Below are 27,773 nucleotides of genomic sequence, written 5' to 3' on the forward strand. Positions count from 1 at the left end.
CACTGTGTGTGAGTGCTTAACCAGGTGTGCTACCACCTGGCCCTGGAGTGGGGACTTGAACTCGAGTCCTTCTGCATGGTAATATGTGTGTTTAACTGAGTGTACCACTGCCCAGCCACACAAGTTAGATTCTTACCATTCTCCAAGCTGATTTGGGAAAGTAGGGCATGAATTTATCAACTTGCTATATATTTTTTATATTTACTTATTTATTTTCCCTTTTGTTGCCCTTGTTTTTTATTGTTGTTGTAGTTGTTATGGTTGTTATTGAAGTCGTTGTTAGATAGTCGTTGTTAGATAGAAATGGAGAGAGGAGGGGAAGACAGAGGGGGAGAGAAAGACACCTGCAGACCTGCTTCACCGTCTGATGCGGCCCTCTTGCAGGTGGGGAACCTGTTGTTATCTTTATTAATGCATATATTTATCTGATTTTTAGTCAAATAGAAGCCTCTACAAATGGGTGCCTTTGTGACATAACTCTTGGGCTTTTTTGCAGTTTTTAAAAAGCATTGTTTCATGTAGGCAAGATCTTTCATACTTATGCTTTAGATTTCCTTCTTCAGCATAGAATTAGCCTAAGAAATCCTGGTTCTTTTTAATGGAAAATAGTATTTGGGGCCATCAAAAGAGCTCACTTGATTAGTGTGCTGCATTGCCAGGTACGCATCCCAGTTAAAGCCTGGCCCCCAGCACATTGAAGGAAGCTTTGGTGCTATGGATTCTTTTACTCTCTCTGCCTCTCTCTGTCCAAAAAATAAAACAAGTCTAGGTTGACCTTTTTTCCTATTAAATTTTTTTTTATACTTTGTATTTTATATATATAAAGAATTACTCTTTACTTTGGCTTTTGTTTTAGCTCTTAGTAAAATATAAAAATAAGTTAAATAGAATTATAAAGTGAATCAAATACTGTTAACACAAAATATTGCCTCTTCTGCTTAGACTTGGAGAAATATAAAATAAAAATCACATATTTGGGAGTTGGGTGGTAGCACAGTGGGTTAAGCACTTGGCACAAAGCACAAGGGCCAGCATAAGGATCCCAGTTCGAGCCCCCAGTTCCCCATCTGCAGGGGAGTTGCTTCACAAGTGGTGAAACAGGTCTGTAGGTGTCTATCTTTCTCTCTCCCTCTCTGTCTTTCCCTCCTCTCTCCATTTCTCTCTGTCTTATCCAACAATGACGACAACAATAATAATTACAACAATAAAAAAACAAGGGCAACAAAAGAGAAGGAATAAATATATTTTTTTAAAAATCACATTTTTGCTATAAAATGCAAATCTATCATAAAAATTAAAAAGGGTGGCTGGGGAGGTACCTCAGTGGGTTAAGTATAGGACTTATATGAGCTCCCAGGCTGAGTCTCCAGCTTTACATATACCAGAGTAAAGCAATACTATATGCATTTCTCTCTCATAAAATAAATCATTTTTTAAAAGAATTTATTTATTTATTCCTGAGAGAAATAGGAGAGAAAGAACCAGACATCACTCTGGTACATGTGCTGCCGGGGATCAAACTCAGGACCTCATAGTTAAGAATCCAATGCTTTATCCACTGCGCCACCTCCCAGACCACAAAAATAATTCATTTTTAAACATTGAAAAAAATAATTTAGGCCGTTGCTCTGTCATATTGGTAAATCCTATCATGCTTTAATTAGAGTGTTGTGTCAATTGTTGATTAAGTGATGTTTCTCTGTTAGGTTTTCATTAGGATTTTCTTTTGCATGTAACAATGACATAAAATGATTTGGCAAAGATAAATAGAGAAGAATAGCTTGAGAAGTACTTTAAAAAAAAAAAAAAAAACATAACGGGGCCAGGCAGTGGTGCCCCTGCTTAAGCACACACATTATAGTGTGCAAGGACCTGGGTTCAGTCCCCTGGTGCCCACCTGCAGGGGGAAACTTCATGAGGGCTAAAGCAGGACTGCAGGTGTCTGTCTCTCCCTCTTGATCTTTCCCTCCCCTCTCAATTTCTCTAAATCCAATAGTAAATAAATAGGTTAAAAAGAAAAAAAAAACATGTAAACAATATTCACTTATTTGTGTGTGTCTGTTTTTAAGGATCCTTTAGGAAAAAGACCGAATCCTCCCCCTGTCTCTGTGCCCTACTTGAGCCCTCTAGTGCTTCGTAAAGAACTTGAGTCATTGCTAGAAAATGAAGGTGATCAGGTGATTCACACATCTTCTTTCATCAATCAACACCCTATTATTTTCTGGAACCTCGTTTGGTATTTCAGACGTCTGGATCTTCCAAGTAACTTGCCAGGACTTATTCTTACATCTGAACATTGTAATGGAGGTGTACAGGTAGGATACTAACTTCTATACCATTGATGTTGGTTAGGATGAGGTGTAACTTCAGGTAGCAGAAAGCATAATATAGTGACTTACCAAAAACAAGTTATTTCTCTGTTTTTTGCCTCCAGGGTTATCGATGGGGCTTGGTGCCGCATTATGAATCCACTGCTCCTATGGTTTTTGTTTTTTCTTTTCTTTTTAATTTTTTTTTAAAGAATTTATTTATTCATGAGAAAGATAGGAGAAGAGAAAGAACCAGCCATCATTCTGGTACATGTGCTGCCGGGAATCAAACTCAGGACCTCATGCTTGAAAGTCTATGCCTTAGCCACTGTGCCACCTCCTGGACCACTCTTTTTTTTTTTTTTTTTTTTTTTTGTAGGACAGAGAAATTGAGAGGGGAGGAGGAAGATAGTAGAGACAGATACCTGCAGACCTGCTTCATCACTTGTGAAGCAGCTCCCCTACAGGTGGGGAGCCAGGGCCTCAAACCGGGATCCTTACACAGGTCCTGGTGCTTCGTACTGTGCACTTAACCCAGTGTGCCACCACCTAGCCCCCACAAGTTACTTCCCTATTTAAAAATTTGGATAGGTGGTTGAGGACTTGCACAGTATTGGGCTCTGAGAACCTTCTCCTTTTTCCCCTAAACTGTATACATGCTGTTTTTTTTACAAATTCTGCAATGGCTGACTACTTGTAAGCATTCACATCCACATTCCAGCCAGCATTGATGAGAATAAAGAAAAGTTTCTTTTTCTTTCTTCCCCCCCCCCCCCACAATTCTTGGAGTTTACACATATCAAATTACAAGGGAAGCTAGACATAAGCAGCTTTTATTCTGAAAGTATAATTATAACTGTAGTCTCAAGGCAGTCTTATATTAAAGGATTCTTATTTCTCAGATGGTATTTTAAAAGTCAACAAAGGAATTTCTGCAGGGTCATATACCTAATAGGAAACTAAGAGGCTGTTTGACTCGAAAGGCCCTACTTTACTGGTGCTGGGTTTTCTATTTCTAACTGGAGACTAAGTGGGCTCTTAGAATTCCTTCATTTTATGATATTAAATATTGACAGAATAACCTCACATTCTAAATAAGCACCTATAAAAGTATTACAAACAATAAAAGTATTACAAACAAGCTCTGTTTTGACTCACTTAAGTTATAGTATAACAACAACTAGTAGAAATGATTGTATTTTCTCTTGCCTTAAAATTTATTGTACAGGCTATTGGCCTCTCAAGTGGTCATGTACCAGTTGCCAGGCTGTCATTGAGAGCAGGCACCACAGAAAATAGTAATCATAAGTTATCAGAGACAAATAAAAATTAAAGGGGCCAGGTGGTGGCGCACTTGGTTGAGTGCACGTATTACCATGTGCAAGGACCTGGGTTCAAGCCTCCAGTCCCTGCTTGCAAGGAGGATGCTTTACAAGTGGTGAAGCAGTGCTGTGTGTGTGTGTGTGTGTGTGTGTGTGTGTGTGTGTCCTCGTCCCTCTCTACCTCCCTTACCTCAGTTTTTATCTCTCCTATCAGATAAAAGAAAAACAAAATAAGGGGCTAGGTGCACCTAGTTGAGTACAGATATTACAATGTTCAAGGACCTGGGTTTGAGCCCCCCATGCCCACCTGCAGGTGTCTGAAGGAGTGCTACAAGTGTCTCTCTTCCTGTCATCCCCTTCCCTCTCAATTTCTGGCTGTTTCTATCAAATAAATAAAGATAATAAATTCCATTAAAAAAGAAGAAGATATTTTAAATAAAGAAAAAGAAAATAAGCTGGCTGGGCGATGGCACACCTAGTTAAGCACACATACCATCATACACAAAGGACCTGGGTTCAAGCCCCCGCTCCCCACCTGCAGGGGGTGAAGCTTCATAAGTGGTGAAGCACTTTCAGGTCTGCAGGTGTGTGCCTTTCTCTTTCCCTCTCTATCTCTCCACCCCTCTCACTTTCTCTCTGTCCTGTCAAATAAAAAAAAAATAATAAAAAGGTAGAAATGGCCACTAGGAATGGTGGATTCATCATGCAGGCACTGAGCCCCAGCTATAACCCTGCAAAAAAAAAAGAGGGAAGAAAGGAGCAAGTAAAGAAAAACTAAATTTTTTTCTCAGTACTTTTAATTCCAGAATTTTGAAATAGCTCATCCTTTTTATATAATCAGGACTTGGTAGATCCATTGATAAGTGTTATACATGGGGGTACTAATATTTCCCATTGATTTCTTTCAGCTTCCACTATCATCTCTGTCCCAGGACAGTAAACTTGTGTATATTCAGCTGTTATGGGATAATATCAACCTCCATCAGGAACCAGGAGAGCCTCTATATGTCTCATGGAGGAATTTTAGTAAGTAAAGTAGAATTAAACACATAAAAAACTAAAACTAGAAATACTCCAAACACCCCTTCCCCCCCCCCCACCCCCCAGTGAATGAAGAAGTAAGTTGGGGTATGATTCTTCTGTATAGTAGTACTATTCAACATTAAAGAATAAGGGACTACTGGGGGCCAGATGGTGGTGCACCAGGTTAAGCACACACATTACTGTGCAAAAGGACCCAAATTCAAGCCTGGTCCCCACCTGCAGAGGGAAAGCTTCACAAGTGGTGAAACAGGGCTACAGGTGTCTTACTGTCTCTTTCCTCTCTACCCCTCCCTTCTCAATTTCTCTCTGTCTCTATCCAATTAAAAAAAAAAAAGAATAGGGAGTCGGGCGGTAGCGCAGCGGGTTAAGCGCAGGTGGCACAAAGCGCAAGGACTGGTGTGAGGATCGCAGTTCAAGCCCCTTGCTCCCCACCTGCAGGGAGGTCGCTTTACAAGCAGTGAAGCAGGTCTGTCCTTTAAAAAAAAATTAAATAAATATGGGGAATGTTATGCATGTACAAACTATTGTACTTACTGTTGAATGTAAAACATTAATTCCCCAATAAAAAAAAAAGAAAAAAATTAAATAAATAAAAATTTTAAAAAAGAATAAAGGACTACTGAAGGAAAAGTAGTAAAGAGAGTGAGATATTAGTTTATATTATTTAATCTTTCCCCATTTGAACCTGGAGTTGGCTCCTGACTTTCAGCCCCAGCATCATTAAAAGTACCATGGGGAGTCGGGTGGTAGTGCAGCAGGTTAAGTGCACGTGGCGGCGCAAAGCGCAAGGACCAGCCTAAGGATCCTGGTTCAAGCCCCAGGTCCCCACCTGCAGGGAGCAGTGAAGCAGGTCTGCAGGTGTCTATCTTTCTCTCCCCATCTTCCCCTCCTCTCTCCATTTCTCTCTGTCCTATCCAACAATGACGATGACATCAATAACAACAATAACTACAATCAAACAAGGGCAACAAAAGGGAATAAATAAATATTTTTTTTAAAGTACCATGGACAGCACCAAACAGAATTCTTGATGGTGAAACTGCACTTTAGTCTATCTTTTCTCTCTGTAAAAAAGTTTTTATTTTTTCTTTAATTTTTAGCATCTCGTCAAGATTCTTTCAATTTTTTGTGCTAATTGAGTAACCAAATTGATTGATGTTTTAAATATTTTTAAACGGGGGGAGGGGGAACTGTGACTTTGGAGCCTCAGGCAAGAGAATCTCTTTGCACAACTTTTTTTTTTTTTTTTTTTTTTTTTTACCAGAGCACTGCTCAGCTTTGGGTTATGGTGGTGTGGGGGATTGAATTTGGGACTTTGGAGCCTCAGGCATGAGAGTCTGTTTGCATAACCATTATGCTATCTACCCCCACTCTTTGCATAACTATTATGCTATCTATCCCCACCCTTAAAACATTTTTACTAGAGGACTGGAGAGTTATCACTGGAGGTCTTAGAAGTCAGTGGAATGGGCTGTAGCGCAGCGGGTTAAGCGGAGGTGGCGCTAAGCTCAAGGACCAGCGTCAGGATCCAGTTCGAGCCCCTGGCTCCCCACCTGCAGGCAGGTCCCTTCACAGGTGGTGAAGCAGGTCTGCAGGTGTCTGTCTGTCTCTCCCCCTCTCTGTCTTCCCCATCTCTCTCTATTTCTCTCTGTCCTATCCAACAACAAAGACATCAATAATAACTACAACAATAAAACAAGGGCAACAAAAGGGAATAAATAAAAATTTTAAAAAATACATAAAAAAGAAGTCAGTGGGAGACATTCTTTAAACAAGTGAACAAATATTATTTTAAAAGAATTTATGTTAGAAACATTTTTTTAAATTTATTTATTAATGAGAAAGATAGGAGAGAGAAAGAACCAGACATCACTCTGGTACATGTGCTACCAAGGAATGAACTCGGGACCTCATGCTTGAGAATCCAATGCTTTATCCACTGCACCACCTCCCGGACCACAATTTATGGGAGAAATATTAAGTGGCTTATGCAAATTGTATTAGTTGTACTGAGTTGCCATAACATAAGCCACAAGTTGTGTGACTTAACTGAAATTTCTGCTGTTTTTGGATACCGGAAATTCAAAAGTATCAGTAAGTTTGGATTTACCTGAGACCTCTTCTCCTTGATTTGAAATCAATGGTCTCTTCTTGAGCATGCATACTTTCATCTCCCTGATATCCTTCTTTCTTTTTAAAGGCTATTAGTCATTTTGGACATGAGCTTCACTATCATTTAATTTTATATATTTTTAATGCATATTTATTTACTTTTTAATTTTTTCAGTTATCTTTATTTATTAGATAGAGACAGCCAGAATTCAAGAGGTTGGGGGAGATAGGGAGAGAGACATCTGCATCCCTGCTTCACCACTCACAAAGCTTTCTTCCTGCAGGTGGGGACCAAGGACTCAAACCCAGGTCCTTGAGCACTGTGTGGGGCGAACATGATTACCACTACACTATGGAATCTAGTCCTTGAGCATTGTAACGTGCACTCAACCAGGTGCACTACTGCCCGACCCCTGACATTTAACTTTAATTACCTCTTTAAAGACCATCTCTTCAAATATAATCACTTTGGGTTATAGAATTTAGTCTATATACACACACCTCTCTCCCCTCGACCACCAGCACACCAGAGCATTGCTTAGCTCTGGTTTATGGCTTATGGTGGTACTAGAGATTGAATCTGGGACCTGGAAGCCTCAGGCATGATTTTTAAAAATTTACTTATGTATATATTTTTTGCATGGCCATTATTCTGTCTCCCCAGCCCACACAAATATTTTTTTAATATTTTATTTTATTTATTTATTCCCTTTTGTTGCCCTTGTTGTTTTATTGTTGTAGTTATTATTGTTGTTGTCATCGTTGTTGCATAGGAGAGAAATGGAAAGAGGAGGGGAAGACAGAGAGGAGGAGAGATAGACACCTGCAGACCTGCTTCACCTGCAGGTGGGGAGCCGGGGTTTGAACCGGGATCCTTATTCCGGTCCTTGTGCTTTGTGCCACCTGCACTTAACCCGCTGCGCTACAGCCTGACTCCCACAAATATATTTTTAAATGCCCTACTACATAATTATTTATTAAAACATAACTTTCTCTTTTTAAAAAGTTTTCCCCGTTGGGGCCAGGTGGTAGCACAGCGGGTTAAGTGCACATATAGTGCCATAGTGCGAAGCACAGGAACCTCCACAAGGATCCAAGTTCAAGCCCTTGGCTCCCCACCTGTGGGGGGGGGGGGTCACTTCGCAAGCAGTGAAGCGGGTCTGCAGGTCTTTATCTTCTTCCTCCTCTCTGCCTTCCCCTGCTCTCTCAATTTCTCTCCTATGCAACAACAACTATGGAAACAGCTGCCAGGAGCAGTGGATTTGTAATGCATGCACCAAGCCCCAGTGATAATAACCCTGGAGACAAAAAAAAAAAGTCTTCTCCTTCTAGTGTTTCACAACTTGTTAAAAAAGGTTCTCCTTTTAGTTATATGTACTTACAGTTCAGAATGTTATGAGCTTTATTTTACCTTTGTTAGAAAAAGGCTCACAATGCTGTTCTTCCTTTTTCACGATCTTTGAATAAAAGGATAAGTCACAGGGTGGGCATAGGAATAGGAAGTCTTCTAACATGAACTGAATGGTCTTGGTAATGGTATTCTCAATAATCCTCCTAAGAGTATGAATTGAGGAGGAGGAGGAAGAGGGTACAGAGACATATGGTTTCTGCTTACAAGTTTCCTACTTTCTAAATAATTAAAAAGTAAAGTATAAATATATATTTGGGCCAGGCTGTGGTACACCTGGTTAAATATACATGTTACCATGCATGAAGACCTGGGTTCAAGGCCCTGCTCCCTACCTGCAGGGAAAAAGCTTCATAAGTGGAAAAGCAGTGCTGCAGGCATCTCTCTCTAGCCCTCTTCCCTCTCAATTTCTCTCTGTCCTGTCAACTTAAAGTTTTAAAAATCTTAAAAAAACAAACCACAAATCTCAGGGAATCAAAAGATTTGTGATTACTATTGTTTAGGGTTATAAAATGAAGCTTGAGTGGTCTGGGAGATGGCACCGTGGATTAAAGCATTGGCCTCAAGCATGAGGTCCTGAGTTCAATCCTCGGCAGCACATGTACCAGAGTGATGTCTGGTTCTTTCAACTCTCCTCCTATCATACTTTATGAGTAAAAAAAATCTTGGGAATCGGGCGGTAGCACAGCTTGTTACACGCACCTGGCACAAAGCACAAGAACTGGCATAAGGATCCCGGTTTGAGACCCCAGCTCCCCACCTGCAGGGGAGTTGCTTCACAAGTGGTAAAGCAGGTCTGCAGGTGTCTTTCTTTCTCCTTCTCTGTCTTCCCCTCTTCTCTCGATTTCTCTCTGTCTTATCCAACAACAACTATTTCAGTCAGTAACAAGAACAACCAAAGGGAATAAATATTTTAAAAAGAAACATATATATATATATATATATATATATTAAAAGAATCAAATCTTTTAAAAAGAGCTTGATTCACTATTAGAAGTATAAAATTTTATGGTTTAGAAAACTTTTATTGTCTATGGCCATACCACCCTGAACACACCCAACCTTGTCTGAGCTGATCTCAGAAGTTAAGCAGGGTTTGGCCTGGTTAGTACTTGGATGGGAGAAAACTTTTATTGAGCCAACAAGATAACTCAGTTGGCTTGGAGCAGTGAAGCTCCAGTATCTACTCCCAGAAAATAAAAATAAAAATAAAATAAAATAAAATAAATTGTTTCTTAGTGATGTTGGTTTATAGCACTATGTTTTAGAAGTATAATTTCATCTTCATAAATTTCAAAATATGTTACCATATGACATGCACTACCAAAAGACCCATATTCTTCCACCAAAGTCTACTGGACTTTTTCTACCTTATCAGCCCACTTGCCTTCCCCCTTGGTGAGCTCAGCTCTACAGTCTTACTCTTAAGTAGCCAAAGTGAGTTTACTGAGGAATAACAGAAGGATTGCAGTATGGAGGATGCAAACTAAGTTCAACCACATATAGGCAAATCTGAAGAGGCAGAAGGTAGGTTGAGTTTTTAATGAGACTTTAGAAAGAAAGTGAAAAAGCCTGCTTTGAGTAAAAGTTCACCAATGGGGACTAGTAGTTGAAGGTTGTAGTGGTTTCTGATTTACTGCAAGTGGTGGACAGCTTGATGGTGGACAGCTTGTTGCTGGGAAGGAGGACCAGGAGAAACACCTGGGTTAGTGCCCTTCCTTTATAACTTCTGGGCTTCGTTTTGAATTGGATTTCCTTTATTCAGTTTTCATATCAGGTAAGACTTAAGGACAAAACCATAACAACCATTATTTCCTCTTGTACTGATTATTTTTCCCCCAATTGGGGTTATTGCTGAGGCTCAGTGCCTACAGGATTCCAATGTTCTCAGCAGCCATTTTTCCTCCTTTCATTTAGAGGTAAAAGATACAGAGGGCAGGGAAGAGACAGGGGAGAGACACCAGTCCACTGCTCATGAAGCTCCTATCCCTCCCACACCCCCTCTTTGCAGCCACTCCCATGTGGTGGCCCAGGGCTGGAACCCAGGTCCTCAGCATGGTAACCTGTGGCTCTTCTAGGTGAGCCACCCGTCGAACTTTTAAAGTACTTGTAAGTTTCCTTTATTAAGGTGCTATGTTGTATGAAAACTGCAAGTTGTAATATTGAACAAAATTCTAGCCAACCAGATACAGCAGTATATTAAAAAGATTATTCATCATGACCAAGTGGGGTTTATCCCAGGGATGCAAGGTTGGTTTAATATATGTATATCAATCAATGTTATCCACCACATCAATAAAAGCAAGACCAAAAACCACATGGTCATATCAATAGATGCAGAGAAAGCCTTTGACAAAATACAACATCCCTTTATGATCAAAACAATACAAAAAATGGGAATAGATGGAAAATTCCTGAAGATAGTGGAGTCTATATATAGCAAACCTATAGCCAACATCATACTCAATGGTGAAAAACTGGAAGCATTTCCACTCAGATCAGGAAATAGACAGGGCTGCCCACTATCACCATTACTGTTCAACATAGTGTTGGAAGTTCTTGCCATAGCAATCAGGCAGGAGCAAGGAATTCAAGGGATACAGATTGGAAGAGAAGAAGTTAAACTCTCCCTATTTGCAGATGATATGATCATATACATAAAAAACATAAGGAATCCAGCAAGAAGCTTTTGGATATCATCAGGCAATACAGTAAGGTGTCAGGCTACAAAATTTAACATTCAAAAGTCAGTGGCATTCCTCTATGCAAACACTAAGAAGAAGTTGAAATCCAAAAATCAATTCCTTTTACTATAGCAACAAAAATAATAAAATATCTAGGAATAAGCCTAACCAAAGAAGTGAAAGACTTGTATACTGAAAATTATGAGTCACTACTCAAGGAACTAGAAAAGACACAAAAAAGTGGAAAGATATTCCATATTCATGGGTTGGAAGAATTAAAATTATCAAAATGAATATACTACCCAGAGCCATTTAAAAATTTAATGCTATCCCCATCAAGATCCCAAGGACATATTTTAGGAGAATAGAACAAATGCTACAAATGTTTATCTGGAACCAGAAAAGACCTAGAATTGCCAAAACAATCTTGAGAAAAAGAACAGAACTGGAGGCATCACACTCCCAGATCTCAAATTGTATTATAGGGCCACTGTCATCAAAACTGCTTGGTACTGAAACATTAATAGACATACTGACCAGTGGAATAGAATTGAGAGCCCAGAAGTAAGCCCCCACACCTCTGGACATCTAATCTTTGACAAAGGTGCCCAGACTATTAAATGGGGAAAGCAGCAGAGTCTCTTCAACAAATGGTGTTGGAAACAATAGGTTGAAACACGCAGAAGAATGAAACTAAACCACTCTTTCACCAAATACAAAAGTAAATTCCAAGTGGAACAAGGACTTGGATGTTAGGCCACAAACTATCAGATACTTAGAGGAAAATATTGGCAGAACTCTTTTCCACATAAATTTTAAAGACATCTTCAATAAAACGAATCCAATTACAAAGAAGACTAAAGCCAGCATAAACCTATGGGACTACATAAAATTAAAAAGCTTCTGCACAGCTAAAGAAACTACTACCCAAACCAAGAGACCCCTCACAGAATGGGAGAAGATCTTTACATGCCATACATCAGACAAGAGGCTAATAACCAGAATATATAAAGAACTTGCAAATCTCAACAAGACAACAAATAACCCCATCCAAAAATGGGGGGAGAATATGAACAGAATATTCACCACAGAAAAGATCCAAAAGTCTGAGAAACACACGAAAAAATGTTCCGGGTCTCTGATTGTCAGAGAAATGCAAATAAAGACAACAATGAGATACCACTTTACTCCTGTGAGAAAGTCATACATCAGAAAAGGTAACAGCAGCAAATGCTGGAGAGGGTGTGGGGTCAAAGGAACCCTCCTACACTGCTGGTGGGAATGTCAATTGGTCCAACCTCTTTGGAGAACAGTCTGGAGAACTCTCACAAGGCTAGAAATGGACCTACCCTATGATCCTGCAATTCCTCTCCTGGGGATATATCCTAAGGAACCCAGCACACCCATCCAAAAAGATCTGTGTATACATGTGTTCTTGGCAGCACAATTTGTAATAGCCAAAACCTGGAAGCAACCCAGGTGTCCAACAACAGATGAGTGGCTGAGCAAGTTGTGATATATATGAATACTACTCATCTATAAAAAATGGTGACTTCACCATTTTCAGCCGATCTTGGATGGACCTTGAAAAATTCATATTAAGTGAAATAAGTCAGAAACAGAAGGATGAATATGGGATGATCTCACTCTCAGGCAGAAGTTGAAAAACAAAATCAGAAAAGAAAACACAAGTAGAACCTGAACTGGAATTGGCGTGTTACACCAAAGTAAAAGATTCTGTGGTGGGTGGGGAGAATACAGATCCAAGAAGGATGACAGAGGACCAAGTGGGGGTTGTATTGTTATATGGAAAACTGGGAAATGTTATGCATGTACAAACTATTGTATTTACTATTGAATGTAAAACAATTCCCCAATGAAGAAATAAAAAATAAAAAAACTGCCAGTTGTGCTTCCTGACAGGCATTCAAAATGAAACTGACTAGTGAAGCTTCACAAGGGATGAAATAGTAGTACAGGTGGCTGTCTGTTTACTTATCTCCCACTCCCATCTCAGTTTTTTCTGTCCTGTCAAATAATGAAGAAGAAGGGGGAAAAAAATGTCCTGCAGGGTTTCATGATTTATCCTGCAGATGCTGAGCTTCATAGTAACCCTGGTGGCAATAAATTTTAAAAAGAAAATGAGAAAGAAAGAAAAAAGGAAGGAAGAAAGTTAGTTGTTTATAACCCCAGTACCACCATGAACCAGAGCTGAGCAGTGTTCTAGTCTTCTCTCTGTATGTCTATGTAAAAAGGAGGGAGAGAGAAATTAGGAAGTAGGCACTACAAAACTGGTAAGCAACTTTTCTGTCATTAGGGATCTCAGGCTCCTTCTAATGTATTTGATTATTAGTAAATGTTTCTTCCTGGTCACAAATAGCTGCTGAAGTACAAACTATCACATCCCAGCCCCCCAAAGCAGAAAGATGTAAGTTCTTAATTACTTAATATGTTCTTAATTACTGTATTCTTATTACTAGATTCTGAAAAAAAATTGTCTCTCCTATCTGAGGAACAGCAAGCAACAAACACCTTAGTGGAAGCCATCAGACAGAGTATTCAACATAATGATGTTCTTAAGCCCATCAGTTTGCTTTCTCAGCAAATGAAGCCAGACATGAAAAGACAAAGGTAATAAATAGTTTAATAATTTGTCTGATGTCACTCAAAATAATTTCATGTTTTTAGAACATGTTTAATAGCGCTAGTTATGTAAGTAACATGTTTATTGTAGAAATTTTGTATAAATGTGCTACCTGGTGACCTGGCAGGTAGCACAGTGGCCAGAAATTTGATGTAAAATTATGAGGTCCTGAGTTCAGTCTCCAGCATCACATATGGCACAGTGATGCTCTGGTATCCTAAAGGCTGGGGAGATAGCATAATGGTTATGTAAGACTCTCATGCCTGAGGTTCCAAGGTCTCAGGTTCAATCCCTAGTACCATCCTAAGCCAGAGCTGTACAGTGCTCTGGAATTTTAAAAAAAAAAAATGTCTGGGAACAGAACATAGATTAAATTCCAGTAGGTATTTTACATGTAACTTCTTCTTCTAGCGTTTGCCCTTCTTCCGTAGCCAGTCAACAGCGTCAGGTTGAGCCTGATGTAAAGTTTCGAGACCTCCTTTGAATCTGGAGAGGTGGCAGTCATTGACTATGTGGGTCATAGTCTGTCTGTAGCCGCAGGGGCAGTTTGGGTCATCTCTGGCTCCCCAGCGATGGAACATAGCAGCGCACCGGCCATGGCCTGTTCGATAGTGATTGAGGAGGGCCCAATCGTAACGTGCTAGGTCAAAGCCGGGTTGACGCTTGCAGGGGTCTGTGATGAGGTGCTTGTTCTTTGCCTCAGCTGACTGCCAACTCTGTTTCCAAGAGACTGGAACAGAGAAGTTCAGTGTAGGCGTAGGGGACCAGATTGGGTGACGAGACGTCAAGCGTTGGACAGGGTGGGCGAAGATATCCGTGTATATTGGTACATGTAACTAAAATATACTAAGTCTTTAGAAAGCATTACTACTATTCACTAGAAACCTATGTTAATATTGATTTTACAGATATTCAGGCCCAGTTATACCAACACCCTCATCTCCCTCCCCCCCATGTGTGTGTGAGAGAGAGAGGGCTGGTGGGGGGGCAGTATATATAAGTAGAGTATGTTTTACACATTCAAAGTCCTAGGGTTGATTCCTCAGCACCACATAAGACAGTGTTGCTCTCTCTACTAAAATATATAAACAAACAAATCTATACACATATATATCCTCTTTAAGTTTCTTTGGTTATAGCAGCTTTGATGATAATCTCACAAATGATAAGGCAAGAATTGATCATGGAAATGAATTGATCTTGAGGATGGGTAGTGGCTCACCTGGTTAAGTGCACAAGTTACAGCGTGCCAAGGACCCAGATTCAAGCTTGCAAAACTTTGCCCCTGCAGGTGGGGACAGGAGGCTTGAACCAGCAGGGTCCTTACATACTGTAATGTGTTCACTCAACCAGGTGCAGTATCAGCTGGACCTCTCCCTGGCCTTTTTTTCCCTTTAATTTTATTATCTTTTTTTGCCTATAGGATATAGACAGCCAGAAATTGAGAACAGGGTAGATAGGGAGAGAGACAGAGAGATACCTGCAGCACTGCCTCACCACTTGGGAAGCTTTCCCCATGCAGGTGGCGGTTGGGGGCTTGAGCTTAGGTCCTTGCACATTGTAACCTGTACACTCAACTAGGTGTGCCGCCACCAGGCCCCCTTTTTTGTTTTTAACTAGAGCATTGCTCCACTCTGCTTTATAATAATAGTGCTGGGGATTGAATCTGGAACTTCAGAGCCTCAGGCATGAATATCTTTTTTGTTGTTGCTCTTGTTTTGAATATCTTTTTTTTTTTAATGTATTTATTTACTCATGAGAAAGATAGGAGAAAAAGAACCAGACATCACTCTGGTACATGTGCTGCTAGGGATCGAACTCAGGACCTCATGGTTGAGAGTCCAATGCTTTATCCACTGCACCACCTCCTAGACCACATGAACATCTTTTATTATTATTATTATTTTTTTTTTTTTGCTGATCGTAGCTCCGCCTCCGGAAGTCGAATCCCCATGAACATCTTTTGTATAACCTTTATGTTATCTCCTCTACCCAATTGTGCCAGTTTTTGTTAATGAGAAAGAGAAACAAAGCATCCCTCTGGTGTACACTATGCCAGAGATTGAACTTGAACCTCATATTCTTAGATCCAATACTGTAACCACTTCAAGCATTTGTGTTGTATTTTGTTATGTTTTGTTTTACCAGAGTACTTTCTTTTTATTTTATTTTACTTTATTTTATTTTATTTTTTATTATTTTTTTATTTTTTATTTAAGAAAGGATTAATGAACAAAACCATAGGGTAGGAGGGGTACAACTCCACACAATTCCCACCACCCAATCTCCATAACCCACCCCCTCCCATGATAGCTTTCCCATTCTCTAGCCCTCTGGGAGCATGGACCCAGGGTCGTTGAGGGTTGCAGAAGGTCTGGCTTCTGTAATTGCTTCCCCGCTGAACATGGACGTTGACTGGTCGGTCCATACTCCCAGTCTGCCTCTCTCTTTCCCTAGTAGGGTGTGTCTCTGGGGAAGCTGAGCTCCGGGACACATTCCTGGCCAGCATCCTGGTGGCATCTGGAACCTGGTGATTGAAAAGAGAGTTAACATACAAAGCCAAACAATTTGTTGAGCAATCATGGATCCCAAGCTTGGAATAGTGGAGAGGAAGTGTTAGGGAGGTACTCACTGCAAACTCTAGTGTACTTCTGCTTTCAGGTATATGTTTTGCAATAGTTTATGGATACGTGTGAACATAAGCTCTCTCTCACAGAAACTGGTGTATATCTAGGTTATGGGACTTTGTTAGAAAGTGAACTACCTGAGATGAAATTAGAGTGTACTATAAAAGGAAAGGTCTCACCCGAGTAATGAAGCTGAAGGGTTGTCATTCCACACGTGAAGTCTCTGGACACAGTCTGAGGTGAAGCATGTTGGGGTGGCAATCGTTGCGTTGGTTAGGTTGTGATCGGCAGATGCAGTATTATTTGGTTTGGATTGGGAGATGCATACGGGAAAGTGGACCCTATCCAAGGGTTCCAGGACTGGGGGAAGTAGGGGCTCTATAGTGGAGATGTGACGTTCCTGCTGTCTTAGGGTTCAAAAAGACAATCGATAGTTAATGTTATCATCACATTATTTGTTAATTGGGTTAACTTTGAAAAGTCCTTTTGTTATGATTTGCTGTACAGTATCCAGTATCTTGTATATAGCTGTGCTATTGGATGCTTCTAATCTACTTGGTCTAGGCTTTTGAGAGAGTCTGCATATCAAATACACAGCCTATATATTAAAAAGATTCAGTTTGTGTTTTGAAAAACTTTGAGACAGACAATTGACTTTTCCCCCTCTCATATTAATTAACTACTGATTTATATGTCTACATTTTGCTGGGAGTGTACATAAACACCATTCCCACCACCAAAAGACTGTGACCCATCCCTCCCGTCCACTCCCACCGCCCACTGGCCCAGGAAGCTGCATGTCGACCCCTCACCACTGGGTTTTTACTTTGGTGCCCTACTTACAATTTGGTCAGGTCCTGCTTTTAGTTTCCCTTTCAGATCTTCTTAGTCAACTTCTGTTGATGAGTGGGATCATCCCATACTCATCTTTATCTTTCTGATTTAGTTCACTTAACATAATTCCTTCTAGCTCTGTCCAAGATGGGTCAGAGAAGGTGGGTTCATTGTTCTTGATAGCTGCGTAGTATTCCATTGTGTATATATACCACAGCTTTCTCAGCCACTCATCTGTTGTTGGGCACCTGGGTTGCTTCCAGGTTTTAGCTATTATGAATTGTGCTGCTATGAACATAGGAGTACACACCTCTTTTTGGTTGGGTGTTATGGAGTCCTTGGGGTATAACCCCAGGAGAGGAATTGCTGGATCATATGGAAGGTCCATGTCTAGCCTTTTGAGAGTTTTCCAGACTGCTCTCCACAGAGGCTGTACCAATTTACATTCCCACCAGCAATGTAAAAGGGTTCCTCTGTCCCCACAACCTCTCCAGCATTTGTTGCTGCTGTCCTTTTTGATGTATGCCATTCTTACAGGAGTGAGGTGGTATCTTAGTGTTGTCTTAATTTGCATTTCTCTGACAATCAGTGACCTAGAGCAGTTTTTCATATGTTTGTTAGCCTTTTGGATCTCCTCTGAGGTGAATGTTTTTTTCATATCCTCTGCCCATTTTTGGATGGGGTCATTTGCTTTTTTGTTGCTAGTTTGCTGAGCTCTTTATATTATTTGGTGATTTTATAATATAAATTTATATTATAATATTTTATATTATTTTATATATATTTATTTTGGTGATTAGTTTCTTGTCTGATGTCTGGCATGTGAAATTTTATTTTAAAGAGAGATTCAGAGAAAGACACAAACACCAGAGCGCTGCACAGCTCTGGCTTATGGTGGTGCAGCGGATTGAACCTGGGATTTCAGAGCCTCAGGCATGAGTCTGTTTGCATAACCATTATGCTGTCTACCCCTACCCTACCAGAGTACTTTCAACTTTGGCTTGTGGGTGTTGCTGGAGATTGAACTGGGTATCTGTGTTACCTCTGGTGTGAAATATTTTTGCATAACCTTTATGCAAAGCCCAAGGATGCTATTTAAAGTCAAGCAAGGACTACTAGATAAAACATAAGATGCTTTCTGATGCTTCTAAGAAAAGTTACATGAAACAATATCAGAATTAGCATTGGCTTTTTTTCCTATGTAAATACTCTAAATTTTCTTCTTATTTTTAACATCTGAGCAGTTTTCAGGGTTATCATTTGCTGTCAGATTATATAGTAAAGAGAAAGCATACTCTTTGTATCCAAGAATTTTAGATTCCTCATTTACTTTATATCTCTGGGATGAGGGTAGATAACATAATGATTGTGTAAAGAGACTTTCACACTTAAGGCTCCAAACCTTCCCCCCACCACCATAAACCAGAATTGAGCAGTCCTCTGGTAAAAAAAAGAAATTTATCTCAGTCAAGTAGCAAAGGATGAGATTTGAAAAATGTAGGTTTTATTTTGAAAATGGAATTAAAACAAGTATACGTTAGACAATGTTTAAATTGTAATAGTCACACCATTTACTTGTTTTTACTTTTTTTTTTTTTTTTTTTTTTTTACCAGAGCATTGCTCAGCTCTGGCTTATGGTGGTGTGGGGGATTGAACCTGGGACTTTGGGGCCTCAGGCATGAGAGTCTCTTTGCATAAACCATTTACTTATTTGATTTTAAGCTCACAAGAGGACATTGAGAGGGGAGGGAGGGGCACTGCTTCATTGCTCATGAAACATTCCCTCTGCAGGTGGGGAGGGGGCTTGAACCTGGGTCCTTATGCAGTGGTAAAGTCTGCACTCATCTGGGTAGGCCACTGCTGGGCCCCCGTTACATCATTTTTTTATTAGTTTTTGGTGTCAAGTTTTAGCTAGATGCAGAAAATGAGTAACCAGACTGAAGCATCAAAGCTTCCTTCTAAGTGTGTGTGTGGGGGAGGGGGGGGGGACAGGCTTGAGTCTGGGTTATTCACATAGCAAAGCAGCACAGCACTCATTTTACCAAAGTTGTTTTTACCAGAAAACTGTTCAACTCTGGTTTATGGTAGTGCTGGGGATTAAATTTGGGACCTTTGGTGCCTCAGGCATGAGTCTTATTGTATAATCATTATGGTCCCTCCCCACCCCCTTGAAGTTATTTTAAAGATATCCCCCTATAAAATTATTACTTAGGGGGTGGGTAGGTGGTATCACACTCTGTTGAGCACACACATCATGATGCTCAGGGACTAGATTCAAGCCCCTGGCACCCACCTGCAGGTAGGAAGCTTCATAGGTAGTGGAACAGTGCTGCAAGTATCTCTCTCATCCTGTCTCCACCTTGTCCTATCTCCACCCCCCCTTCAATTTCTATCAAATATAAGAAAAATAATTTTAAAAAATATATAAAGCACTTTAAAATCCATATATATTGAGAAGTAGACAACCAGAGTATCACTCTGGTACATGCAATGTGAGGAATTGAACTCAGGACTTTATGCTTGAAGTGTTCATCACTGTAATTCACAAATCCAGTGTTCCCAAAAGTGACAGTTCATGTAGCTGCACTGTATCAGAGTATATTACTGTGAATTTGACTATAAAGCATACTTTTTTCACCACTTAAAAAGCCTTTGTGTATTATGTATTTTATACTCTTTGCTCATGACAGTTAAATGTTTGTTTTATAGGAGTTTATATAGAGAAATTCTCTTCTTGTCATTAGTCTCTCTTGGAAGAGAAAATATTGATATTGGTAAGTTGCTGGCTGAATATTTTATTCTTTTAAGTAATTTTTTAAAATGTAGTTTAAATGTGACCTATCACTTTCAAATCATCACTATTAACAAGTTAAACTGTTGAAAATATCTTCCAGAGGCTTTTGACAATGAATATGGAGTTGCATATAATAATCTATCTTCAGAGATTCTTGAGAAGTTGCAGAATATTGATGCTCCACCAAGTGTCCGTGTGGAATGGTGCAGGAAGTGTTTTGGAGCGCCTCTCATTTAAAGAGATTCCTTAGAATTTTGGCAGAACTCTGGAGAAATAGAATTCAAAGATTTTCCCAAATCCTAAGAACTGATGAAAACTAAAATGAATTCTTAGGACAATAAGCAATGAAATGCAGTTCACATTGAGTCATCTCACAATGTAAAAACACCACAGGGTTGAAGCTTTTCAGCTTATTTATATGCCTCTGCTAGAATTTTCGTACTAGTTTGAGAAACCAATATTCATCCTTAGCATTTCGTTGAAATCTACTGGGTTTGGAGAAAGGCAAAATTAAACTTGTCTAACCCCAAAACAAATGAATTAACTCAATTATAAGAGCAAGTATTTGTGTGTACATATGTGTGGCTGTATAGCTATGTTTAAATACAGTCATAAGTGTATTTATTAAAACTCTTAGGTTACATGTTAGTTTTCACAAAGGGGTCTCAAATGACTACTACTAAACTCAGCTGAAGTAACCATGAAACTACCAGTAAGTCTGATGACAGTTGCCTCTGACTTTAAATCTTTACACTTGATTTAATTAACTTGCATAATGAGTGAGTGTCACCTACCCAGTAGAATGCTTCTTTGTAGTGTCAATATTGGAACAAACTAAATCAATTTAAGTTACAAAATTAGAATTTGTTTAGAATGCTGTAGTAGTCTTTGGACCTAAGTTGTACAGGCACATACTTTGTAGTCATTGGTTACTCTTTAAACCTGTGGGATGAACTTGCACTGCAGTTTTATTCTTGTATAATTTTAGATTTATATGCTTGTGAGTAAAAATGCACATTTGTAAATAGTTTTTTTAGGTTGAATCAATTAAGTCTAAAACTTAGAACTTGCTGCCTATATAAGGTTGAAGAAAATCATGACCTCACACAACCTCAGACATCATGCCTTTCACTAAAAATATCCCTTAGGAACAGTTTGCCTTAACTTGGCCTGGTTTTAAAAGCCATTTCTGTGTACTTTTATGCAGATGACTAAATCAGTTCATCAAGCTTTTTAAGGTGGTAGTTAGTACATGTACATGTCCACTCTACCAGGTATCTTTTAAAAACTACCAGTCTTGGGCCCAGGTGGTGGCGCACCTGGTTAAGCACACACATTACAGTGTGCAAGGACCTGAGTTCGAGCCCCTGGTCCCCACCTGCAGGAGGAAAGCTTTACAAGTGATGAAGCAGGGCTGCATTTTTCTCTCCCTATCACCCCATTCCCTCTTCTCTATCTAATAAAGATTAAAAACTAATTTCTGGCTATCTCTATCTAATAAAGATTAAAAACTACCAGTCTTAACATTTCAGGGCTAATATGACCTATGCAAAATTCTAGGTTTGGCTTATTGTGAAAGTGCTAAGAGGAAAAGAACTTGTCAGAAATTATGTACAATTCTCATTACCTTCAAACGGATCTTTTGCACTGCCTCAGAGTATATATTTTTACAGCATAAGACTTGGTACTTGTTTTAATATATTTAACATTCACTACCCCAACTGAAAGTTTGAAACTACTTGCATATAAAATGAAATTGAATAAAATGAGTTTTAAATTTGCTATGCTTGTCTTAATTTCCTGGGCCCCTGAATTGCACACCAATTTGTTTATTTACAATCCCATCATCTTCCCCTTTTCTGTTAGAGAAACACTTTTTTTCTAATTAACTTTAGTTTAGATGCTATACATTGGAAACCCTGACCCTAAATTTTTCCTATTGCCTGTAGATTTATTTTGTGTATTTGGTAGTTTGATTGTAAATTATTTTGCATAATTAATAAGTATTAAAGTATATCTTCAACTCTGGTACCTAATTTAAGGTTTTTTTTAAGCACAACCTGAAAGTTCTTTCTCCCTGTATAAAGTTCCTAGGATAGGGATGTCAGTACTAAAAGCACAGTATATGCTTCTCATATATCGGGTTTATTGAGGCGTGATGCATTTTATTATTAAAATGGTTTTAATGTAATGGCTTCTCTGACAACCCAGTAAGATACACTAGTATCTTCCTGGAATCCATCCCTGCCAATTTTTCTGCAGTGTTAGCAATTTCAAATATCACCTTGTTAACCAGATGTATCCCTCCCCAAACCAATTCTCTCTTAAGCTGCATCACAAATGAGAAACAAGAGTTATTGGTGCCAGGTTTTATTTGTTACTCTTTTAAAAATCTTATTTTTGACTAGATTCAGACTTAGAGGTAGAAGCTCTCAAGGAAGACAGTCTCCGTCGCTTTGCAATCTGTTCCTGACGTTTTTCTTTGGCCTCCTAAACAAAACAGCAGGCAGTTAAGACTTGTCATGGGCTAGAGATGGTTATACAAAAGGTGTAACTATCAGAGGAGCCTAGTAGGTCCCCATATTCAATTCCCCCATAAGCCAGTGCTGAGCAGTCCACTGGTATTTAAAGTCTCCTTGGGTGGAGGTATAGCATAATGGTTATGCAAAGAGACTTTCATGCCTGAGGCTCTGAAGTCCCAGGTTCAATCCCCCACACTAACATAAGCCAGAGCTGAGCAGTGTGGTAAAAAAAAAAAAATCTCCTTTATACTCTTACCTTCATCCTCTTGGCCAACAGTTTAGCATATTCTGCAGCCTCTTCCTTGTTTTTCTTAGTGCGTTGTTTCTTCAGAGCAATGCGGCGACGTTTGTGTTGCAGAACACGTGGAGTAACAAGACGCTGGATCTTGGGCGCTTTGGTCCTAGGTTTTTTACCTAAAATTCCAGATAGGCAATACTCACACTTCAAGCATCCTCTAGAGTTCATTAGGAAGCACATCTACATTTTGCTAAAAAGACTTAACTGGGCCAACCTGGAGTTACTTTCCACCTCCAAGGGGATGTCAGGTACCTAGGAGTGATTAAGCTGTTATGGTCTTAAGGTCTTTCCAACCCCTAACCCCTCAATTCTGTGTCTCACTGATAACCCCAGTAGCAAAAAGTGTGTGTGTGTGGTGGGGGGTGTGCACTGTCATATTCTAAGCAAAACTGGTCACTGGCTTGAATGTGGTAGTATTTTTAATAATTAAGGACAACTTAACTTTTGAGTATCAACTTCAAGAATGTGTTCATTTAGGGAAGGGAAGAACATAGTGGTTATGCAAAGACTCATTGCTGAGTCCCAGCTTCCACAGTCCCTGCACCACCATTAACCAGAGCTCTTTAAAAAAAATCGGGAGACAGGCTGTAGCGCAGTGGGTTAAGCGCAGGTGGCACAAAGCACAAGGACTGGCATTAAGGATCCCGGTTTGAACCCTGGCTCCCCACCTGCAGGGGAGTCGCTTCACAGGTGGTGAAGCAGGTCTGCAGGTGGCAGGTGTCTTTCTCTCCTGTGTTCCCCTCCTCTCTCCATTTCTCTGTCCTATCCAACAACGACAACAATAACTACAACAATAAAACAACAAGGGCAACAAAAGGGAATAAATAAATAAAATAAATATTTTTTTAAAATCATTAAATAAGGAGTTGGGCGGTAGTGCAGTGGGTCAAGCACAGGTGTCGCAAAGCACAAGGACCGGTGTAAGGTTCCCGGTTCCAGCACCTGGTTCCCCACCTGCAGGGAAGTTGCTTCACAGGTAGTGAAACAGGTGTCTTATCTTTCTCTCTCCCTCTCTGTCTCCCCCAACAATAAAACAAGGCAACAAAAGGGAGTAAGTACATACTTTTAAAAAAGAATCATTAAGTATATATTGATTCAGGTAACTTTGATAATAGTTCAATGTTATGTCGTGTTCTCCAAATACTTATTACTCTACAACAATGGGGCACTGTAACTACTGACATCTCCATGGGTCTATTCTCTACAAAATTAGGCTGGGAAGGCAGAGCATCTGTAGGAATTACATGCAAGGCCTTGACATCTGGATTTCTGCCTCTATTCAAAACCTTTTTTTTTTTTCAAATCAAGATACAACTCCAATATTAATGGGGAAAAAAGGTGGATGTATAGCATAATGATTATGCAAAGAAGACTTTCATGCCAGAAGCACTGAAGTCCCAGGTTCAATCCCCCACACCACCATAAACTAGACCTGAGCAGTTCTGGTATTTTAAAAAAAAAATTTAAGAAAAAAAAGTCGGTGGGTATAGGAGAGACAGCATAATAACTATATGAAAGGCTTTAATGTCTATGTCTCTAATGTTCCAGAGGTTTAGTTCCTGGCACCACACTGTATGCCAGAGCTGAATGGTGTTAATAGAATCATGGGGGTAGACAGCATTAATAGTATGCAAAGACACTCATGCATGAAACTGCAAAATGAGTGTTCAATCCCCCCCATACCCACCATAAGCTAGAGCTGAGTGCTCTGGTTAGTAACAAAACAATTAGCACACTTTGCTGCAGGTATTGCTGGTGGATGTTGCCATGGGAAACTTCTCAATTACCTTTAAAGGCATTAATTCTCACAAGTTTCATAATGACAGTGATTGGTCTATAGAGAATTCTAACCAAAAACATGGCATTTGACAGATTGCCCTAAGTGCCAAATGGGCACCTAGTATATGCCAGGTAGATTTTAAACTATTGTGTTCAAAAATGGGAAACCTAGCCTGAGTTCACTTCTTGTACACACCAATATATTTCACAACTGATATAGATGTTACAAGTACAAGCACCAAGAGTTAGTGGTTATGCTGCTTCACAAATCAATGCAGCTTCTTAAAATGTTACAGTGGAACAAGCACCTCCCTAGTGTCTTGAATAAGGCCTCTGTTCAACTTCTAATTCTAACATATTTTACTATATCCACACATCCCAAAGAAAATCAACAGAAATCAAGTCACAAAACCACGATGGCTACTGAAAAATTACATGAATCTAGTGACAGATTACTGGCATAAGAGTGTCATAAATGGCACTATCTGCCCTACCTTCTTTGTTTAGTGGCTTTCTCACAACATACTGGCGGACATCATCTTCTTTCGAAAGGTTGAAAAGTTTGCGGATTCTGCTAGCTCTTTTGGGCCCCAGGCGACGAGGCACAGTAGTATCAGTGAGTCCAGGAATATCCTTCTCCCCTAAAAGAAAATTGAACAAGACATTACAACTTCTCCACAAACAGGAATCTGAAACCAGTGCTCTCATGTTCTGTCAAAACTGTGGAGGCTGCAATAACTTGAAATTAATGCCAGCATGCACCAAAGTAAAAGACTCTGGGATAGGTGGGGGAGAATACAGGTCCTTCAGAGGCCTAGTGGGGGTTGTACTGTTATGTAGAAAACTGAGTAATGTTATGCATGTACAACTATTTTATTTACTATCGAATATAAAACATTAATTCCCCCAATAAAGAAATTAAAAAAAATTAATGTCATCAAACAACTCAAAACCCAAGTTAAGACTCACCTTTTTTCACAATGACCAAGTTAAGAACGCTCAAATTGGCATCCACAATGCAGCCGCGAACAGACTTGCGCTTTCTTTCACCAGTCCTCCTGGGTCTGTAACAGGAATGTCCCTTACTGAGCAGGAGGCGGACACGACCGTGGGTCAGGACACCCTGCTTCATGGGGAAACCCTGCTTGTCGTTCCCACCACTGATCCGGACAACATAGCCCTGGGAGATGAACAAGCGACACATTATAACTTCTTCAAGTCCCAGGTTCAATTCCTAGCATCAGCATTAACAAAAAATAAACAGTACTGTAGTCTCTTATTATTAAACTATTTTTTAAGAAACGACATTGTCGAATTCAGGAAATGTGATTTCAGATAATCTGAACTTTAACATTAATTTTTTTCCCATCTAAAATCCATTAGCTCGCAAACTCCTGCCATCACTTCTTTTCTACACCCGACTACCAACAAACAGTAACAGCAGGAAAATGATGTCTAAGTTAGCAGCAGCCAACGAGAGAGGCAAAGCTCCCACTTTAAAAAATGACTTCACAGTAACCCAAGGTCAGAAGACAGAAGCGGGAATCTGAGCCCCGTCACCCATATCAGTTGCGAACAGCCTTGACCATCTCTCAGCTGCACCGTTTCAAGTTTTATTTTCTACCTTCCACTCTTCACCCAGAGCATCAGCAGCAACTTCTGTCGCCATACGCTTCTCATAGAAGGTGCGAAGCTTGCGCTCATCGTCCACTTCAATGAGTTTCTGGCAGCCAGTGGCTGGGAAGGAGATGTTCAGCTGAGGATTAAACAGGGAGGGAAAGACTAATGAAAACGCAGAGCCGTCTATGACAGTGATCCCACTGCACAAATTCTCTCAGGTCACCAGACGATAAACGTTAATACCGACTTGATTCACTTAAGTCACGATCTGTGCTAAGCAACCCGCAGCATGCTTTGCACTAAAAAACGGGACCCACTTTCTCAAACAGGACTCTAGGACTTAAGGGCGACTGGAGAAGACACTGCCGCACATGCCGGCGCTGGGCGCCACCATGTTGCTCCCGGCCCGACCCGACTTCAGTCGCAATCGTCCACCATCCTCTCTTCCACTGAGCACTGGGACCCAAAGGGTCACTTCTCCTCTTGCCTCAGACATTCATCCACCTCATCGCAGGACTTTGGGGTACCAAGACTGCAGCCTCGCCGTTTGCTGCGGCTCGATCTGCGAAAAGTCGAGCCGGACCCCAGAGAAGTATCATTGCCTACCTTCATGTTGAAGCAGCCGACCGCCTTGAAGGCGCCACGAAAAAGAGGCCTAACTTCCGCTTATCCTAGGTCTCATAGACACTTTCAATTCTCGCGAGAACAAAAGACCCTTGAGATAGCGGAAGTGATTCTTTGAGAAGGCGGGAGTTCCGGTGTCATTACTAATTCATGCCGGAAGTAATTGGCTGCGGGGTTGTCGCTTCCTTTGGTCGCTTCCTTTGGTTTGTGGTCGCGAAATTTTCGTGCTGTTGCCCCCGGTTTTGTTTTTAGAGTTAAGTCGTACGCAATGTGACCTTTGCAGCGTTCTCCTGGGCATGGGCAGGAATACAGCTCGATCCCGGTTACTGCCTTTGACGATACCAAAGAAAGCAAGCAAGACGGGCGTTCAGCTTCCGTAGGTTGTGCTGTGCCCTGTCATTTCCAGGTCTGTCTCGGTGACCTCGTCACGTTCTTTATGACTGGATGACCCCATCTGCTACTCTTACTTAAGCTAGTAACTAGAGACTTACCCCAAGTCTCAGCACACGACCAGTGTCTACTAGCTTCCTCCCTGTCAGTGCGATCTTCAGTAGGGCTTTTTCAGAAAAAGACACCAGAGCACTGAAGCTTCCCTCAGTGTGTTAGCTGGGCTCGAACCTGGGTCATGTCCATGGCAAAACATGCATATCATCCAAATGAGTTATCTTGCCGACCCCACTGAGATCTTTTTGAAGAAGTCATTTTGTTGAACTCCGACATTCCACTGCGGTTAAATACCCTAAAGGACTCGGGATGGAGCTTCCCTTACATATACCTGTGTATTGATTGCGTCGGTGAATACAAGCCGATTCAGGTGTATGGAAAACAAAGTGGGAATTCCTTTAAACATTAAAAACAGACATTTTAGTCCACCTGTCAGCATTTTTATGAAGAACATGGAAATGCCGTTTACAATGGTCGAAGCTGTAATTTCAACCTGGGGCTAGAAGGTGGTGCATATATTAGAATGCATAAAAATCCAGGTTCAAGCTCCCAGCCTCCACCTGCTTGGGGTAAACTTCATGAGTGGTGAAGCAATGCCACAGCTGTCTCTCTGTCCTATCAAATGATTAATAAATAAATATGTAAAAAGCTATAACATCAGCCTAAATGTCCATGGCTGGCTAAAGAAGATGGGGCTGGGGATTTGG

General features: G+C 40.3%; 2 protein-coding genes across 3 annotated transcripts in view; one reads left to right on the forward strand and one right to left on the reverse strand.

Annotated features, from left to right (window-relative positions):
• DENND4C (DENN domain containing 4C) overlaps window positions 1-21,561 on the forward strand; it is a 116,920-nt gene extending 95,359 nt beyond the window's left edge. For both annotated transcript variants that reach the window (XM_060199623.1, XM_060199624.1), the window contains 5 exons: window positions 2,070-2,315; window positions 4,540-4,657; window positions 13,360-13,510; window positions 19,695-19,759; window positions 19,880-21,561. In XM_060199623.1, the coding sequence (XP_060055606.1) occupies window positions 2,070-2,315; window positions 4,540-4,657; window positions 13,360-13,510; window positions 19,695-19,759; window positions 19,880-20,016 (717 nt within the window). In that variant the 3' untranslated portion in view covers window positions 20,017-21,561. The remainder of the gene's footprint in view (window positions 1-2,069; window positions 2,316-4,539; window positions 4,658-13,359; window positions 13,511-19,694; window positions 19,760-19,879) is intronic.
• Window positions 21,562-22,133: 572 nt separating this feature from the next.
• On the reverse strand, window positions 22,134-26,739 carry RPS6 (ribosomal protein S6). The gene is made up of 6 exons (XM_060199614.1): window positions 26,605-26,739; window positions 26,003-26,134; window positions 25,348-25,558; window positions 24,873-25,019; window positions 22,558-22,715; window positions 22,134-22,269 (listed from the first exon to the last, which is right to left on the reverse strand). Exons 1-6 carry the CDS (start codon window positions 26,608-26,610, stop codon window positions 22,174-22,176), a joined length of 750 nt encoding a protein of 249 aa, XP_060055597.1. The 5' UTR covers window positions 26,611-26,739; the 3' UTR covers window positions 22,134-22,173.
• Between the last annotated feature and the right edge of the window lie 1,034 nt (window positions 26,740-27,773).

Source organism: Erinaceus europaeus, chromosome 10 (genome assembly GCF_950295315.1).
Source record: "Erinaceus europaeus chromosome 10, mEriEur2.1, whole genome shotgun sequence".
Lineage (NCBI taxonomy): Eukaryota > Metazoa > Chordata > Mammalia > Eulipotyphla > Erinaceidae > Erinaceus > Erinaceus europaeus.

Coding starts and splice junctions, on each gene's coding strand:
- RPS6 (XM_060199614.1), bottom strand. Junction 22,716..24,872: donor AAAGCCACTAAACAAAGAAG/GTAGGGCAGATA, acceptor CTGGAATTTTAG/GTAAAAAACCTAGGACCAAA. Junction 22,270..22,557: donor TGTTGGCCAAGAGGATGAAG/GTAAGAGTATAA, acceptor TGTTTTGTTTAG/GAGGCCAAAGAAAAACGTCA.